Source organism: Oreochromis niloticus, linkage group LG23, assembly GCF_001858045.2.
Source record: "Oreochromis niloticus isolate F11D_XX linkage group LG23, O_niloticus_UMD_NMBU, whole genome shotgun sequence".
NCBI lineage: Eukaryota > Metazoa > Chordata > Actinopteri > Cichliformes > Cichlidae > Oreochromis > Oreochromis niloticus.
The window spans coordinates 10,603,933-10,621,648 of record NC_031986.2 but is presented as its reverse complement, the minus strand read 5'-3'; the positions used below and the strand labels follow the sequence as shown (position 1 = coordinate 10,621,648).

General features: G+C 41.1%; 1 protein-coding gene across 2 annotated transcripts in view; it reads right to left on the bottom strand.

Moving 5' to 3' along the window:
- LOC100693228 (interleukin-1 receptor accessory protein-like 1) overlaps positions 1 to 17,716 on the bottom strand; it is a 319,171-nt gene that overhangs the window by 38,630 nt on the left and 262,825 nt on the right. For both annotated transcript variants that reach the window (XM_005450017.4, XM_013268902.3), the window contains exon 7: positions 750 to 882. In XM_005450017.4, coding sequence (XP_005450074.1) covers positions 750 to 882 — 133 coding nt within the window. The remainder of the gene's footprint in view (positions 1 to 749; positions 883 to 17,716) is intronic.

Here is a 17,716-nt window from a genome sequence, read left to right as displayed (position 1 = left end):
GGCACAAACACAGTTGAGAGGTTGAGTTCTATGATGGGAATTAACAGAAAGGAGGCTGGAGATAGCAAGCAGAGTCTATTAAAGCAGCCACAGCCTTAAATATAAGCTTTAACAGTGTCCAGCCTGGCGAATTATGAAAAACAACCACCCCCATACAATCAGCAAATTAGCTATAGAAACCAAAACTGTTATTCATACAAGACTGTACGCATGCTAATCTAAAGGCTATAATTGGGTATTTTGACGTGAGAGTCTGTGGGAGCTGACTCGCTTTTGAAACCAGCCTCGAGTGGCCACAGATGAACTGTCATTTTGGCCACTCTGGCTTCATTTAGCTGCCCTGGAAGTTGTTGCCTGGTCTAGTATGTGAGAGAGTGCAAAACCTCACGGTGTTCACCTGTCGAGAGGGGAGAGAAAAGGTAGGAGGGAGTGTTAAGAAAAATCCCTTACAATAAACTTGTCTCTGGAAATGGCTGCCCCTCCCTGTTCTGGTAGATTCTTCCTGTTAAAGTTTTTCCTCCCCACTGTTGCCAAGCTGTCGTCTAATTGTTGTTGTCTTTTTCTCTATTATTATTGTAGGGTTTTTACCTTACAATATAAAGCCCCTTGAGGCAACTGTTGTTATTTGACAATATATACAAATAAAATGGAAGTGGATATACAGATAATAAATATCTGTATTTTAAAGTTTACACCTTCATTTCCCAAAATATTCCCCATTCATAAAATTGAAGCTCTGAAGTTCTTACTTGACGTCGCTCTCCTGAATCCTCTCCTCATCCAGGTCCTCGATAAACTTCTCCCCCTTCATCCAGTAGATGAGTGGACTGACATCTCCGCTGTATCCAAAGAACGCTCTGCACGTCAAGTTAACTGGACTTCCTGTGGGAGACAAGAGAAGGAGTCGCCTGATAAAAATGTTACAAATGTTAGCCCTGAGATACTGATGACTGTCGAGGGCCCTAGACAGTGTCCTCTAAATAAGTAAATAAGTAGATAAATAAATAAAAATAAGAGACCAGAGTGTTCTTTTCCAAATATGGTGGAGAGAAATACCCACAAGATATGATATCTGATGCCTGACTTACAGAACCTATTCTCTCCCTCTTCTTTTCACCCTCCGAAACACTCCACGACAGCCTTGCTATCCCATCAGTTCCTAAACTGTTCCTCACTCTCCTGAGGTGCCATCTTAAACCACACTCGACCGTTTTTAAATTCCCCGACGCCCTCTTAAACTTTAAAACGCGCTCTTGAACCCTCTTTCATGCCAACTTTGTAACACCACTGTACCTTCACAAAAGCTCTTTACGCTCCTCCAAAGCTCCCTTCTCTGTCAGATCCCACTTTTAAATTTACATCGCTGTATTTTGCAGGAAGTACTTTGGAAATTTTTAAACACCACAGTGCGGTACGGCTTTTAAGGAGGAGGAGGAGGTGGCTTGTGCTGGTAATGAATGCAAAACTCACAATTCAAACCGCACAGCCTAAGCAGGAGTTCAAATTGCACATTATCGACTCAATTATACTTGTATTGCTGCGACAAGAGGATATGCCCTTATGGGTCTGTGGAAGCAGACTGTGCCTAAGTCAGCCTTCATTCATATTTCATACAGCTAACATGCAGCTTTCGGTGTGAATCAGAAAATAAAAGGTGTTTATTCTCTCTGGCAAAAATCCGTGCTACAGCGCAGTGGCTTGATTGCACCCAAACTCCTTTTTAAGTGCTCAGCAGTGCATGGTAATGGTGGTTGTTTCATAACCATTATCACCATTTGGGTGCAAGCAACTTCCAAGAAGTGAAAACCTGTGAATTACTGCCAGACAACCTAACCTATCAAGACTGGAAGAGGTTGGCGCTGTTAGATACCACGGTCAAAAAAGAAAAAACTAACTTGTGCTTTAAAAGATGCCAAAATCAACTTTGAAAGGGCAAAAGCGCCGACTGACGGAGCGAATGTTTGAAGGGGCCTGCACATAAAGTTTAGAGATAAAGCTTTACATACAAACAAATGCATGCAAGGAAGTGGCCTTACTTTTATCACCTAGGAACAATAATCTCATTATGAGGGCTGTCAGTGAGCCCGCTGTCATTCCAAGGGCATCAGATGCTTAGTCAAAGCTGCTGGCATCTCAAAGAAATGCAGAAGGTGTCCTGTGGTGATGACACTGAAACCTGCCTCACTTCCAGCTCCATCTGAATGCTTGTCATTACACTGAAACACATTGGGTACTCTTAAGCATCTTCTTTCCAGTATGAAGTCTTATTGATAAAAAGGGTATTTTTGAACTCAAAGTATAATGTTTTCCTAAAACTAATCATACATCCAACCTACCACAGAGGACCACAAGTCAGTTCACTCCTACTGCTGGTTGCAAGATAAATGGAGTAGGGTTGTGTCATGAAGGCCTGGGTTAACACTGACCACCATTGGTTGTATTGATTAGCTGGGTGCTGCGGGGGTCATCTTAGGGGTCATTGTATTGTTGGGGTTTTCTTCTTATTGTTGTAGAGTCTTTTCCTTACAATATACTCTTCTTGTGATTTGGCGCTACATTATAAAAACCTCCTCTTTCTTACATGGGTATTCTAACATAACGGCTTAGAGCTTAAGGAGTTAAATATCTTAAAATGCTGACCAACTGGGAAATGAAATAAATCCATATCCATAAGAACCAAAGCTGCAGAAAGCACAAAAACTGAAGCACATGTAAAAGTTTAACAAGGCTGAAAACAGGAAGAGAGAAAGCTTCCAACACCTCGGGTAATTTTTCTGTACAAACAGGCAGCGTGATGTACAGATCGACTTCCTGGGATGATCAGGGTCACGCACAGAAGACCCATATCAACACACAAGCCTCGTCTTTCACATCAGCAGGAGTTCCTCTCTCTGCATCGCTTCATTTTCAACGCACATCCTCTGTGACTGGAAGCAGATAAACCACTTTAAAACCCGTTTTCTCTCCTCTGCTCGGGATTAGAGACCTCTCACTCTTCTTTCACGCTAATCATATGCATGCCGCAACCGACAGCACATCCGTGAATCAGTGGCCTGTGCTGCGACGAGGGGTGGGGGGTGGGTGGGGGGAGAACCACCTCATCAAAGTCGGAGAATGACTCTAATGCATAAAAAAGTGGCAGATGATCAAGGAGGCTTCACCAGTTGTGTGTCCAGGAAGGCAAAAAGGTGATTCAGCATCTCTTCATTAGCTCTCCGTGCTCATTGGCCTGTGGCGAGGACTCAGAAGTCTGTGAGATGGGAGATAACTGTGGCGTATAATTGGGTACTTGCTAGTTCAAAGATAAAGGGATTTTATTTTACCAAGGCCTGCTCTAATTTGGCCCTCTAGTGCAGTCTAGCGCACTCAGATGATAGCTAAAGCGTTAACAGGGAAAATCTGGCTTGGAGATGCAGAAAAGGGCCTGAATTTGAGGTGTGTGTGCGTGTGTGTGGAGGCTGGGAGGAGGCAGTTTTGCATTTTGTCTCATGGCTCAAAAAAAAAAAAAAGAAAAGTTGTCCACAGCTGAAAGATAAGGCTTGTGTGTGTGTGTGTGTGTGTGTGTGTGAGAGAGTGAGAAAATGAAAGAGACAGAGAAAATGAGTTTTGGGGATGGTGGGATCTGTCCTGGACCACACAGACACACACACGCACACACTTTCAAACACATTGCAACGCCTCTCAATTCCACTAGGGGTCTCTGTGGTGTTACAAAGGAGGCGGGCTGGTGTGTGCAGTAGCAGCAAATAAAACAACAACAAAAACAAGAAAAAAAAAGACCCTAAACACACCATTTTGACAGGTGTAGAGAGCAGTAAAAGGAAACACGGTTCCTCTCTTTCTTTTTTTTGCCACCTTTGATGTCAAGAGGCTTCACCCATAGATTTGAACAGCATACTGTGTTGTAGCATCGACAGCTAGACTGCTGTGCAGACACCAGTCGCAGTGTCATTCTCTAAGACTCACTCCAAGGGAGCTCCTCGTGCATATGGCTGCGTGTTATTCCCTTAACGATGCCGTGCTAATTTGTGCCGGCGTAGTTGCGAGCAGCTAAAGGCTGCAGAGGCAGAAGTAATGTGCTCAGTCTGGGAAATGCACAAACGGCCATGCAGGGATTTAAGCTTACTGATTTTAACATTCAAATCCCAACCTCTGGTCTTGGTCAGGGGGGTAAAGTGAGTCTTAATGCGATTGTCTCTCCTCTCTTATCTCTCTGAGCCTCCAGAGCATCTCTCTCAGTCGCTGTGGCTGCAGGACGGAGACGTCAGCAAAGATTCCCGTGGCAAAGGAGACAGACTTGAAGCTATGGAAGCGTGAGTTGCCAAAGAAGAACGGAAATACAGGGAAAAGGAGCGGGGATGTATGCATTTCTACATCTCTGACATTAAAGAAAGTGGAAATATGAGGAAAAAAAGACAGCTAGAAAAAGTTTGAAAGAGGAATCCCACACATGGGAGAACTGAAAGACTTCCTACACTGAGTGAATAGAGCATTGTAGTGCCCTTGTGTGCTGACGATTACACATCACTACATCTGCATGCAGTGCGTGCACCATCCATGTCGACTTAATCTACCAGCGTTTCCCATTCAGATCCTAACAATCAAGCTCTTGAGTAGGGAAGCCTTTGTTTTCTTTATTCCTTCGCTTTTAACAGCCTTGAATAAATTGCAGCTAGTGGTAAAATACTTCAGAGAGGGAAGAGGCTAAGCTTTTCAGTACTCGTGATCTGAACAGCACTGAAGACGCATACGGCATACAGAAGGTTTAATGTTTGTGGCGAGATGAAAAGCCATTTGGAAGCTTGCAATTTAAGACAACGTTATACATAAACAGCAAATTTTCAAATTACTGCTAATACATGCAAGTTTCAGATCTTGGCAAAATTGCTTTAATGCAATATTTATGTTAACAGAAACCAGCTGCAGTAGGAAAGACTGCTTCAAGATTTGAAGCTAATTCATGAATTCTGATAAGGTGGCAACAATAACAACAACTTCTTGCAAAGTGTGTTCAGCAGGTTGATGGTCATAAAGTGGGGTCTTCCTGTGCAGAGTTTACATGTGCCCTCTGTGCCTGAGTGGGCACTCCCACAGTCCAAAAAAATGGATGTTAGGCAAGCTGCTGACTCTAAACTGGCCATGGATGTGAGGTAGAAAAAGTGCTTGAAGTGTAAACACAAAAGTGCTGCTCGAATATAAAATATGACTCAGAAGTTAAGTCTAAGACAGACTAGAAAAGCACTAAATGACAGGAAGCACATAACATCACCAACAACATCTTTGCAAAATGTCAGGATGTTATTTTGACTTTGGTGGAAATCTCTTTTCTCCCCATCCAAAAACTTGTTCTCTCTACCCTGATGAATTCACCTTCAATGCAACTCAACATAAAATAACTTGAAGATTGCCCCGCGGCTTGGCAGGAGTAGGATAGAAGGACGGTTATCTTGACTGAGAAAAAGCCAGAAATTAAATAAGCTGATAATTGATGGTTTAACGGGGGTTTCCCAGATTCAGCAGGCCGTCTGGGCCCTGGTTCTTGAAAATATGTTCATGAGAATGATCTGTCACCGAACTTGTCACATTCTAGCATTCCTGGCATCAGTTTTTTAAACACACTGGGTACCTGTTATGGTCCAGGCTAGTCTGACTTCAATAGAAGTACTGTACCTTATTGTCTGAAATAGACACCATGACACTGGGTAGGACTTGAGTATGTGGCTACCTAAAAAATGGAGAAGTTTGTTGTGGAGGGGAAAACATGAAAGGGACACAGTGTGTTAAAATTAGGATGCCAAGTGGTCCTGGTCAAACATCCATATGTGGCCACTCGGGAGTAGAAGCTCTGAAAACTTTGAGCATTGCCTTCATCATCTGCTCGAGTGCTGTGTTCAGGCAGTAAAGGGTTACAGTAGTGACAGAGGCCTGTAATTGCGGCGGCTGGGTACCCACTCACATCAGCGTTGCCAGATGTGGCGGTTTAATTGTCTCTCTGTTCAGCATTCACTTTGCTTTGCTTATTACAGCCTAAGCCTCTCCAATCATGCATTTTAAGGCAGCCATTGACTGTGCTTTATTCAGTAGTCATTTAGTTATGTTCCCCCTCGCGTATGGTCAATCTCTTGTTATTCATACTTAGCACTGCACCTCATTATCACTAAGCAGGCAAACTGCCGCTGCCGTTTCCTCTAATTAATGCAGGTAAAGCAGATATCAAGAGACATAATACAATGTTTGCACTGTTTTCCTGAACTTTATAAGCATGTTAACATGTGGCAATCGTAATAGGAAATGCTCGGCAATGTGTTGTGAAATTACAATTTTCTCGGCTCGGTGTTACTTTTGGCGGGGACGAGCCGTGTCTGGAAATTAAATAAGGTAATATTGTTGAATATTACCGGGGAGTGGGAAACAAACAGGTTGGGGGTTGGGTTAATAACAAGTCCAATTCAAGCCTTGTGGAACACAGCATGACATTTGCAAAGTTCAACACCCACTCTCTGCATTGATGTTCTCATAATACAACCTACTTTAGCACAAAAGCAGCACCTATTATTGCCGCCCAGTCCAGCAGAATCATTACCAACGTTAAACCCTGTGTTGCTTATAATCTTGTGGAGAAGTCACAGTTGAATTCTCTTAATGAAAAGCTCATTAGACATTAATGAAACACTTAAAGGGTACTTCACAAAACATTAGAGAAATGCCATATTGAATGGAGGAAGTGAGGTTTTACAACAATTAGAAAAGCATCAGATGTTGACGCCAGTTGCCATGTCAACTATGAAGCAGATGCTATTTTTGCTAATGGTTATGTGAGGCTTTGTGAAGTGTTTCCTTTGAGGCGTAATGGTTTTTCTTTGCTTTGCATCAGTTAGTGCTGTTGTTTCTTTCCTAAACGCCACTTAGGTTTCTGAGTTGGGATGTACCCGCTTTGCTGCTGACTCAAATACATCTCTTTAATCCAAAAGCAAAAAAACCAAAACAAAGCACAGAAACATTAGTTAAAACCCACGTCTTCTTGCCCATCATGATTTTTGGTTGTTACAATAAATTTTCAAACTCAATACCAACATTTGGGTAAATGCTGAATGTACAATATCATTTTCACAGGAAGAGATTTCTCAAAATTAAGATGACAAAATTACTGGTTGGTGCAAATGTATTCAGCTATACCTTTTGTTTATTTCCTTTGTTTCTGGTGACTGGGCGCCATATTTTCTTGGTGATCAAAAAGACTTTTTGTAGACTTTTTTTCAGCTTCATTTTGGGATTTTAAGAGAAAAATAACACTTTTTAAACACAAAAACTTTTGTTTTCCTCCAGCATTAAAGTTAGCATTTTGTAATTAGCCATAGCCAGTAGCCGCTACCTTGAAGACCAGATTACACTTGGACACAACATGAGACCCGAGCTGAGCAGCCCCAGTGGACTTGCAGACATGTAAAATATAATCCAGGCTTAATAATAACTCAACAGATGCTAATGTTAACCTGTGTGCTAGCTATGTTAACATTTGTAACTGTTTGATAATACTTTCACAAGTTTCACACAAGACAGATACAAACTTTATAAGATTTATATATATCTTTTCCATATGGGCAGTGCACATGTATGATAGCTCTCTACTGAAATATCATAGCACTTTAGAATTGATGTTATTGAAACGTAACATAATTGGTTCTGGTGATAATTGAAGTACTGAGAATTAAAAACAAAAAACAAAAACGCTTATCTCATGGTGACACAGCAGGGACTGGATAATAACAGGACCTGGATGGTCACTGGGGTTTAGTACAGGGCTATGCAGACCAAAGAGGGACTCCTTAAGCCATCTAGAGGAATCCTCAGTGGCCTTATGTATTTATGGCTAAAGAGAGGAATAAAAAAAATAGAAAGTATGGTTGGGATGAAAGTGAATGACACAGATACACAATGGAACATAGACTGATAGCACTGAACTGAATGTTCCTCAAGACCTTGCTGGGTCACCTTTCAAGCATGCCCATACCCCAAGCATTCCCATTTCATCAGTGGAGCTCCCCGTGGTTCGATGCTCAGGCTGAATCCACTTTTACCAAAAGCAGTGCTTTCAATGATTTTCTTTTCTTTCCTTAACTATTGTCCCCGGCACCCAGTATGTTCTCTGCCTCCAGTCGGCATGGAGCCTTTCCTGACTGCAAACCAAATCTACTCCTGCTGAAGAGAGGGTCTCTGCTGAAAAAGTCTCAGCCAGCCTCCATCCAGCCTTGCTTATGTACACTTGAATTTGCTTGTTAATAAATGTTATGACTCATGGCAGTTGCATGGCTGACTTTCAGGAGCCGCTGAATCTATCAAATACTATTTCTAGCCCCGGTCTGGCTCATTCCTGACAAATTACAGTGTAGCATGGTGTTACTCACACCTACACACTCTTAAACAAGCCAGTGACACTCCCAGTGAAAGGAGTCTCTCCATGTAAATAAACCTCCAAACTTCAGCTTGCATTCCTTGTGTTGCAGGCGTCTTTAGCACTGCCAATATCATGCTCCTGGGGTGCAAGCGGAATAAACAATATCATTCTAGAAATGTCCAGATTTTTGATGATATGAAAATGAGTAGCAAGCATGACAATGTGAAGGATGATTGTTACGCTGCTAGAAAGGTTCAACTTGAATCTCAAGCAACAGAGCGTAAGGATAACATTCACAACTATAATGCAGTTTGAAACTTATTTAGGTTGCCTGTTTTCTTAATTTTCATGGGCTGTTATTTTATTTTTTAATTTACAGTCAGTTAACACTGAGTTACAACATGTTTAGTCCATCAATCCTCATCTGACATTTATAATCTTGGAAATAAAGATCATAGTTGCAATTCTGGCTCTTCATGCCACCACAACAGACATGAAGTGAAACAGAATCAATACGCAACTGAAACACAGAATCTGAGCTTTTATTCAGTGACTGTAATAAAGATATTATTGCATTAACTACTTATGAATTACAGCCATTTTTTATAACATGATTTTCAAGATACTATGTCAAATAATCTCTATGGTTGATGTTCAGCAGACAGATCAACAAACTGACTCCGGCAGTAGATACACCAGCCACAAGTTTTCTTTGACCAAAAATGATGGGTATTAATCTGCTGCAGTAACAGTGTCCATCTCCTGTGGGGAAGCTTTCAACAAGATTTTGGAACAAGGCTTCAGGGATTTGTTCCCATCCAACCACAAGAGCATTAGCGACGGAAGGAACTGGTGTTGGGTGATAAGACCTGGCTGGCAGTTGGATTTCTAGTTCATCTAACAGGTTTTGGATGAGCTTGTGTAATTCAAAGAATGGTATGTAACTGAGTGCTGGATGAAGATTTTCCTAAATCAAAACCAAGGGAAATTTGCCCTTTTTATTGCATGTTGGCATACTGAGAGGTTCAAGAAAGCATTTATTGGTTAGACCTTATTTCAGCATAGTCCTTGTCTCCTAAACCATCAGTAAAAAAAAAAAAAAAAGAATCTAGTCCCTAAATGGTCCAGTGGAGCAAACTCACCAGCAAGATCAAGACAGCTTACTGTGCTCAGTGAGCAGGAGAGAGACTGAGACAGAGAGAGAGAAAGAGTAGTGAGTGGAGAGCAAGGGAGCATAGCTATATCCATACCCTCTCCTGGGTTTCCATGTAATGAGAACAGGACACAGCAGAGTGGTTGGGACTGCAGGTGATTTTCCTAGTGTTACAGGATGAACTGCATTGGATATCTGCAGCACACGTGCGCTGAATGAGCAAGGAAGTCCATGCAGCAACTTAACTAAGGGCCAACGTGAAGTGAAAGAGTGGAACATTTTAAAAAAAGGAAAAAAAAAAAATCATCAGACGGAGAAGCAGCTGTTAACTTATCGTCCTAAATCGAGCTGCAGAGGGAAGGAGGGGAGAGGGATGGAGACAGTGTTGGTGGGTTTGGAAATCATTGCATCACATTTCTCAGGGGAGAGGTGGGAAAAGTAGAGAAGCGGGTTTACACGATGGGAGTGTGGCATTAAAGTGGTAGGAAGGCATGTACTGAGATGTTCCGGCAAATATGCATGTGGAAATGAGATGTCGGTACTGCAGTGCACTTTTCTTCAGTTTTATCACCTATTCTTAGACAAATGGGGAAAATGAGAACATTTTGTTTTCTTTCACGCCAGAAGCCTTTTAAAATGAATTTCAAAGGAATATTTTTACAGTTCATTAAAGTGGCGCAAATCATTACTAACAATAATATTTATCAGAAATTAATTTACTTGTATGTTTAGAATTTTTAAAAGCCATTGTTAATAAATTGGAAATGCATTGCTAATTAAACTTCAGCTACCAGCTATTTCACTGTTAACAATGAAATCGTTATGTCGGCTAATTGTTAGTAATGTTAAAATTTGCAATAATGAAAATGATAGAGTCAGCTCGTTAAGTAATTTGATATTGCCCTGTATTTTTACTTAGTAATCTTGCTGAAATCAAACAATATGTCATTGAAGCGCTGACTTTCAGCTTTAATTTAAGGGATCTCAAGAGCTGGATTGGACGACTGACTAAAATAGTCTCACGCCTACGTGACGCCTGTTCCCCTGTTAGCCCATAAAGTTGAGCAGATAAAAGATTTGAGGTTTTTAATTTTATTATTTTCCTAACCATTTAGTCACCTTTGTCTACCATCTGACCTTTATTCTTTTTCTTGCATCTTGTGGTATGTCTTAGAAATAAGCACACTTCGCTTATGAGTGAAGACTCAGGAGAACAATATGACTGTCTGAGGGAGCAGGAGGAACGAAGCACTCTGCAGGAACAATGCTGAAGGAAAGGTTAAAGCTCTGCTGAGAGCGGGCATCATCTACACAGCATCCTGCTGTTTTCTCCCCGTCCATCATGTTCACAAAAAAAAGCACTTTGAGAGAGTTCTGTGCACAGCCCGGATAACTGGAGTTATTTGTATGTTGCCATGTTGCTATCCTCCCTATTTGCATGAACATATGGAAGGAAACAAATTCATGTTCACCTTGTTCAAAAAGGACATGTTGGGATTCTGGGCTGCATAGCCACAACTGTCATGCTTGAAACAATGTAAAGCTGATAATGTGTATTAAAAAGCCTCTACGGATCCATCTGTGTGCATTTCCAAAAGATTGGCGCGAGCATCTGGGGACGACAAAATGTCAGTACGATGGTACAAATGTGCCATGAAAAACGGCGACAAAAGTTCTCCCTGGGGGCGCTGGTGCGTCTGGTTGAGTGATGCATTTGCAAAATCAAGGATTCTAATGTTTTAAGGTCATGTAGGTCATCTAGCCGTGATTGCTGAATGTCAGATCACCACTGGAATAAAATCAGTCTTATGAATCGCTCGAACAAATAACCTTTGAGGAGCACTCTCCAATGACCTGGTCTACATGGAAAACAACTTTTAATGCTAGTCATACAGAATAGCCTCATACAGTCCATAGTGCTGGTGATTCAGACACACATCTTCGTTCCCACCGTGGATAGTCAAATTGATTTGCTTGTTGTCGCCCAGGACTCTTACTGCTGAATATTTTCTTTATAAAGACATGACCATGCTTTAGCTAGCATTATGCTGTAAGGCAGTGGGGTTCAAACATTACCTGTGAGAGTGAGAAACTGTGTCTTTCTGTACTCAATTCAAACTGGATTTTTTTGTTGGTTTCAGTTTTACTTGTAAAAATGCCCACCACCATTAACCTTTTATTTATACAGTGTACCACATTTGAACAGTTTAACACTTACATTTAGTTAAGAATCTTAACTAGTTATTATGAAAGCTTGTTTCCACCACTCATTGCTGAAAATTTTTATTATTGTTAATTATTTATTCTTTTTTACATTCCTGAATCAAAATTTTTAGCTAGTATCTAGAAATTTTGACTTACTGAGAAGCTAACATTAGCTAACATTAGCAATATGCGCAGTGCAGTATTTAAGCCATTTTTCAGTATTTTTATAGTTTAGATGTTATTTTAAGTTAGCATTGTCTATCCAAACCTTTTCAGCTTCTCATGAATCTTAAAAGAAACTATAATTTTTAGTTGATGTACTTGAGCTAACCTGGCCATGCTAACCATGGCTACTGCAGAGGAAGTCTAGAATACTTGTAGCACTCATTTAGAGTCACTGCTTTGAGAAGTGCACATACGGGTCAGCGCTATGAAGTGGACTACAAAAAACCCAGCAAAAACAGCTAAATGAACTAATTTAAAAAATGTATTTAAAAACAAATTTACTCAACAAAATGACCCTAAATTCCTTTTCATTATACTGCAATGTTGCTTCATAGGACACAGCAGAACATGCGGACAAGTGCTATTTTCTTTGCTGAGAGAAGCAGTATCGGACTGAGTTTGCTGTGGCTCCATTTAATTTAAGTTTCTTCTTTATCAAGGCAAGCATCTCTGTAATCCAAAGCTGTTTCCTCTCTGATCCTCTGTGCCAGACTGGTTCCCGGCTGACTGCTGAAACCATGAATCTGTGGTGTCCCGATGTCTGTGAAGTTTGTATTCACCACTACCCAGGCGTCGCTTTATTATCCTCGCTCTTCCCTTCTAAAGGTGACATTTGTCTAACTGTTCAATCCCTCTAAGACGCAGCAGCGCAGTTTGGGACCTATTCAGCTTTATAGTCCCGCTTTACAGTAGGTGTGCCCAGAATTTAGAATTCAGATAAGAAATGGCACATCTTGGAACTGCCGGGCACTTAAAGCTTCTTGCCATCCATTTAATTAAAAACAATACAATAAATTACAAGCAACCCTATCAAGATGTGGGAGAGAGAGAAGAGGAAGTAGCTGGAAGCAAGGTAAATTATGACCTTAAGTCGGAAAACATTTTAAAGGGGGATATCATAATGTGTGCATAAATTTAAGGGTGCGAGTGCTGATCTGCCAGTCATCTGCTCTCCGACCCTCAGAATAGATGCATATTTCATGCTGTAAATACCACAGAAATGCAAATATCTGCATGTATGATGGATGAGAAAATCATTTCAACACGTGTGGTCTGGAATAGTGGTGTATTTCACAGTCATAGCATCTGCTGACCCTTTACTTGATGCAGTGACGGTACAGAATAATGACAAAGATGCAGATGTGACAAGAATATTACCCCTGCAGTGCAAAAGATGGCAAAAGCATTTCTGTTTGGCAGTCTTATCCAACACCACAGTTTTGTGATCCACACTTGTCACCAAGAACGCCTTTATCAACGTTTGCAGCCACCAAGTTTCACAAAAAAAAAAAATATACTGACAAACATCTGCTATAATCTGTAAACCAGCAGGCGCATTTGGGCTCATTCGCCTCATCCACTATCAGACTAGTAGCTTCTCTACTGTAAAGATCTAAGCAGTGCTTGTATAATCCACCGTGTCATCACTGATAATCCACAAAATATCTCAAATACTGTATCAGCAGGATTTCCAATAAAATTAGAAGCAATACAGCACATGACAAGCTCTGCTCAATCCCAAATAATCAGTTCAGATAAGGCATAGAGAGCAAAATAGAAAGAATGTCAGATATTTGTGTTTAAGGAGTGAGTGGTTTTGCTAGTGGGACTGAAGGTAACTATTTTATATGTCAAGGTAAATTTAGAAATCATATAAATAGATATTACTAACTTCAAGAGTCACTTTTCTGCTGCGGTTATATATAAATATTAAAGACATGAGAATTGTTTTTTGCAGCATTGAGCCACAGACGTTGATAAAAACCCCGGACGGGGCTGCATGATTCTGGTAAAGACACAATTATTTGTCAGATTTTATGTTGATTTTGAAATTAATGTTTTTACTGCGCTGTCATGTAAACAGAATCCTGCTTTCACATCTTTGTTAGGTTCTTTGTTAAATCTGTTTTTTACTAGCAAAAGTTAATATTGCTTTTAGCATTGGAAAGATTGTGCTAACCAAGCTAGCTATCCAACACGTTCTCACTCCCAAAGCGTAACATTTTACGCTAGGTGACAAATCGTCGGTATATTATGCTTCCGGGCACCCAACACATCCCTATATTACGAGATCGGAAAAATGAGGAGACATGAGAACCGTTTGGAATGAATCTACACATGTATGTTTATTTTACTTAAATCGCTTTGGAAAACACTAACGTCATTAAAGTGGTGGTTAAGGTTAGGGATAAGGTTATGGAGAGGGCTGGAATACATGGCTGGAACGTCTATTACTGCGGGACAGACGCTCTACTGGATTTCATCCACAACCCTGCGCGTAGCATGGGAACACGGAAGGTCACCTTTCGCGTTTCCATGGAACGCCTCGGGACGTGACAAATCGGCGGTATATTACGCCTCGGGAGTGAGAACGGTCTGAGCTATTGCTAAACTAGCATCAGCTGACAGCTCCCCTGGTCTGCCTTCTCATCCACTTATTTTCATGTCTTCAAACACCAAGATGGCGAGCCAAAATGCCAAACTCGAGGATCCAAAACAGTGGTCTGCAAACCAATGCGGGACATCAAAGCGACTCTGTCTGTATATTTTCATATAGTTCATTTGTAATGAGATCTGGATATTTCCCTTCTTGATGTAATAGGCATGGTTTAATTGAGCTTAGCATCAGTCACAGAGGCCTAGCCCTTAGCCCTCATGTGGTGCATTTCACTTTGAAATACCTGAATAATGTGCTCAATACACAACTACGTTTGAATACACTATGTTTAAATGTTAAATAAGGTTTTACATTTAGACCTAAAACTGGTTAAGCGACAAATAAGTGAAGCTATTGTCTTGTAAAAAAGTGGACAGCAACCACTCAGCCTTAAATATGAGTAAAAAGCAAGGGGACACGAGCAAAACTGAGGTTAGTGCACATGCGTGTTCTTGTATGGACTGGAAATGATGAATCTGCGGCACAGTAAGTGTGATGCAGTGTTTACATGACTCCATTAGTCTTATCATCGTCTATCATGACTGCCATACTTGCGTGCTTATATTCATCTGTGTGCACGTAGCACGGGTGGTGGTAGGGGTGGGGGTGTATATGAGCAGCATACTGATGAGTTCCCAGCATGGGCAGATCAAATTACACAACCTACTCTTTTTCTTTCTCTTCACTTTCAGTCAATCTTGGCTGCTGCCCCGCCTTTACTCTCTCTGCAGGTAAACAACCAGCTATTCCACAGAGGGATGCGTCGAATTTCTGATGACCTGAGCGCCGTGCTTTGATGAGAGGATACCTATCAGATGCCCCTGCATATTCCTCAGGCAGACCTTCATTTGCCTAAATACACACTGTAAGTTTTCACCAGGGACTTGAGTTAATCTGACTTTATGAGTCTGGAAACATCAACACAAGTGTAATATTAAATAAAAATGTTACTTATTAAAAATTATAGCGTGTTCAGTTGATAGAGATTTTATGGGAATATTAATTTGAACTAGATGAAACACTGAAGTTAATTTAGGAAACATGGCAGTACATGTTGTTGTTATTAGTTTATTATACCATCTATGAGCACAGAAATACTAGGACTAGCAGGGAAGAAGAACTCCCTTTTAACAGGAAGAAACCTCGGGGAGTGCTTGGCTTAGGGAGAGGCAGCCATCTGCTATCTGGGGATGACTATCAAATAATTAAGGCATGATTAAATAATGAATTTATTTGAATAAATCAAAGAAAATGTTTTGAATCTAGAGAAAAAGTCCTTTTGGTAAAGTTAACAAACGCAGTATATGTTTATGTTGTTGAAAGCGACCCTTCTGTCTCACTGAGTCTGCAAGAGAATATGCTTTATAGCCCTGCTGTTAGTGCCACTGGCACAGTTCACTTATATCACTTAGACAAATTGACTCAGAGATAATATATATCAAAACTTTAAGCGAGAGTAGGATAGAGGAAGAAGAAGCAAGAGAGGAAGCGAAAAAGAAAGACTAAGATTCCCTCAGCCACAAATGAATATTGGAGCCAATCCATCTTGTAAATGATGAAATATTTCTCTGGCTAGATAAAAACTTTGACCTGCTGGTGGCAGGAGATGAAAAGTTAGGCGATCGTGGAATTCCATCAAGTAATTTTGGGGATATTTTTTGTTTGAATCAAAGAGACTGAGGGACTGACTTATTGACCGACCAACCTGCAATTCCATCGCTGGGACCAGTGTTGCTAAAATATAGCCTCTGCTCTTTGCTGTAATGTTATTCCAAAATAGAGGTGAAGCACAGAGGGATGGTGCAAGCGAGAGTGAGGTATAGAAACCGATCGATAGAGACAGAAGGTGAGAGAAGAAAGAGAATCCATAAAACACAGATTAGGCTTCCTTAACCAGTCTAATTTAGAAATCCCACCGAGTCTCTTCCTGCACTGTGACCTGGGATACCAGGAGCTTGTTTGCTATGGACGCTGGGCACTGACCGGACAAAATGTTGCCCTGAATGCTGATCGACTTGGTGTGGGGCTGGACACCAGGTCTAGGTCAAATACTTAAAGAGGTGAGGCGCAGCAGGTTTGACTGACCTACAGTCTGGAGGAAGTGGAGACACAGGTGAGGTGGAGTCAGAGGAGAAAAGTGTGTAGAGCTTTTTTAAGAGTTGTACTGCAGGACTTATTAGAAACCAAGTAGCATCCAGAGAGATTATGAGTCATGTAGTCACATTTTCAGAGGTTGATAACACTGTGAGCCACAACCAATTTTTTTTTATCAATAATAAATGTGGGGATACATTTTTTGGATGAATTACTTTGTCTATAAAGCAGCACGAATGTGTTAAAAAGTCCTAAAATTGTAATTATTTGCCCAATGCTAATCATGATAACAAAGAAAAGCCAACACCATCATGTTACTATAGCAGCCCTGTATAGTGGCCTTGCAATACCTCTAGCTAATAAATCACATTTGGAAGCACGTTTCCAGAGATCAAAAGGACGATGTATACATATAAGAAATGAAATGAAAGGGCTAAAGTAGCATAGTGAAGCCACGAGCTGCATTGTTATGAAGGCCGGGGATGGGGAGCGGTTGGCTTGGGGTTAATCTGAGCCTGGGTAGTGAGGCAGTAATGCCAAGGCTCATGGGGAATTACTGAGGAGATTTGGAGGAAATCTGCTGGCAGCAATTTCCCTGTCGCTTTTATTAGCCTAGATGTGCAATTTGCCGCTGGCTGTTTTAATATGACAGGCTACGTCTTGCTTGTGTTTTTACCCCCCTCTCTTTATCTCAGCGCTCAGCACAGTGAGAAAAGAATTTATGTCACTATGCGTTTGTTAGATAATACAATACGATACTGTACTTGCCCTCATAGAGCAGTTACTCATTTCCCTAGCCTCCTCAAAAAGGGGTCGAGGGTTATGAACAAAGGCTACTGGGGTTAACCGTCTTTCTTAAGAGCACATTACCAGAGTGAATTCTTTAACTTGTTTTGTGCGGTCAAAAGAAGGTCTCCCTTCTTTGTTTCTAGGCCACCCTGCTGCTGTGTATGTGTGTGTGTGTGTAGTTTCAACCCATATCTGTACCGACAACACCCACATTCTCCCTCATGCTACAGCCACACTAGGGAAAACAGTGGTTAGAGGCCATAGCACAAGCAAAATTATTGCAACTTTGTGCAATGAACTTGCGGTCTTGTTTCCTTTTATATGGCTGCGTTAAAGGTGAGGACAAGGTCTGTGACCACTCTCCGTCAGCTGCTGCTCTAAAAGCAAGGCGATATCAGTCTGCAATCAGTTTGCTATC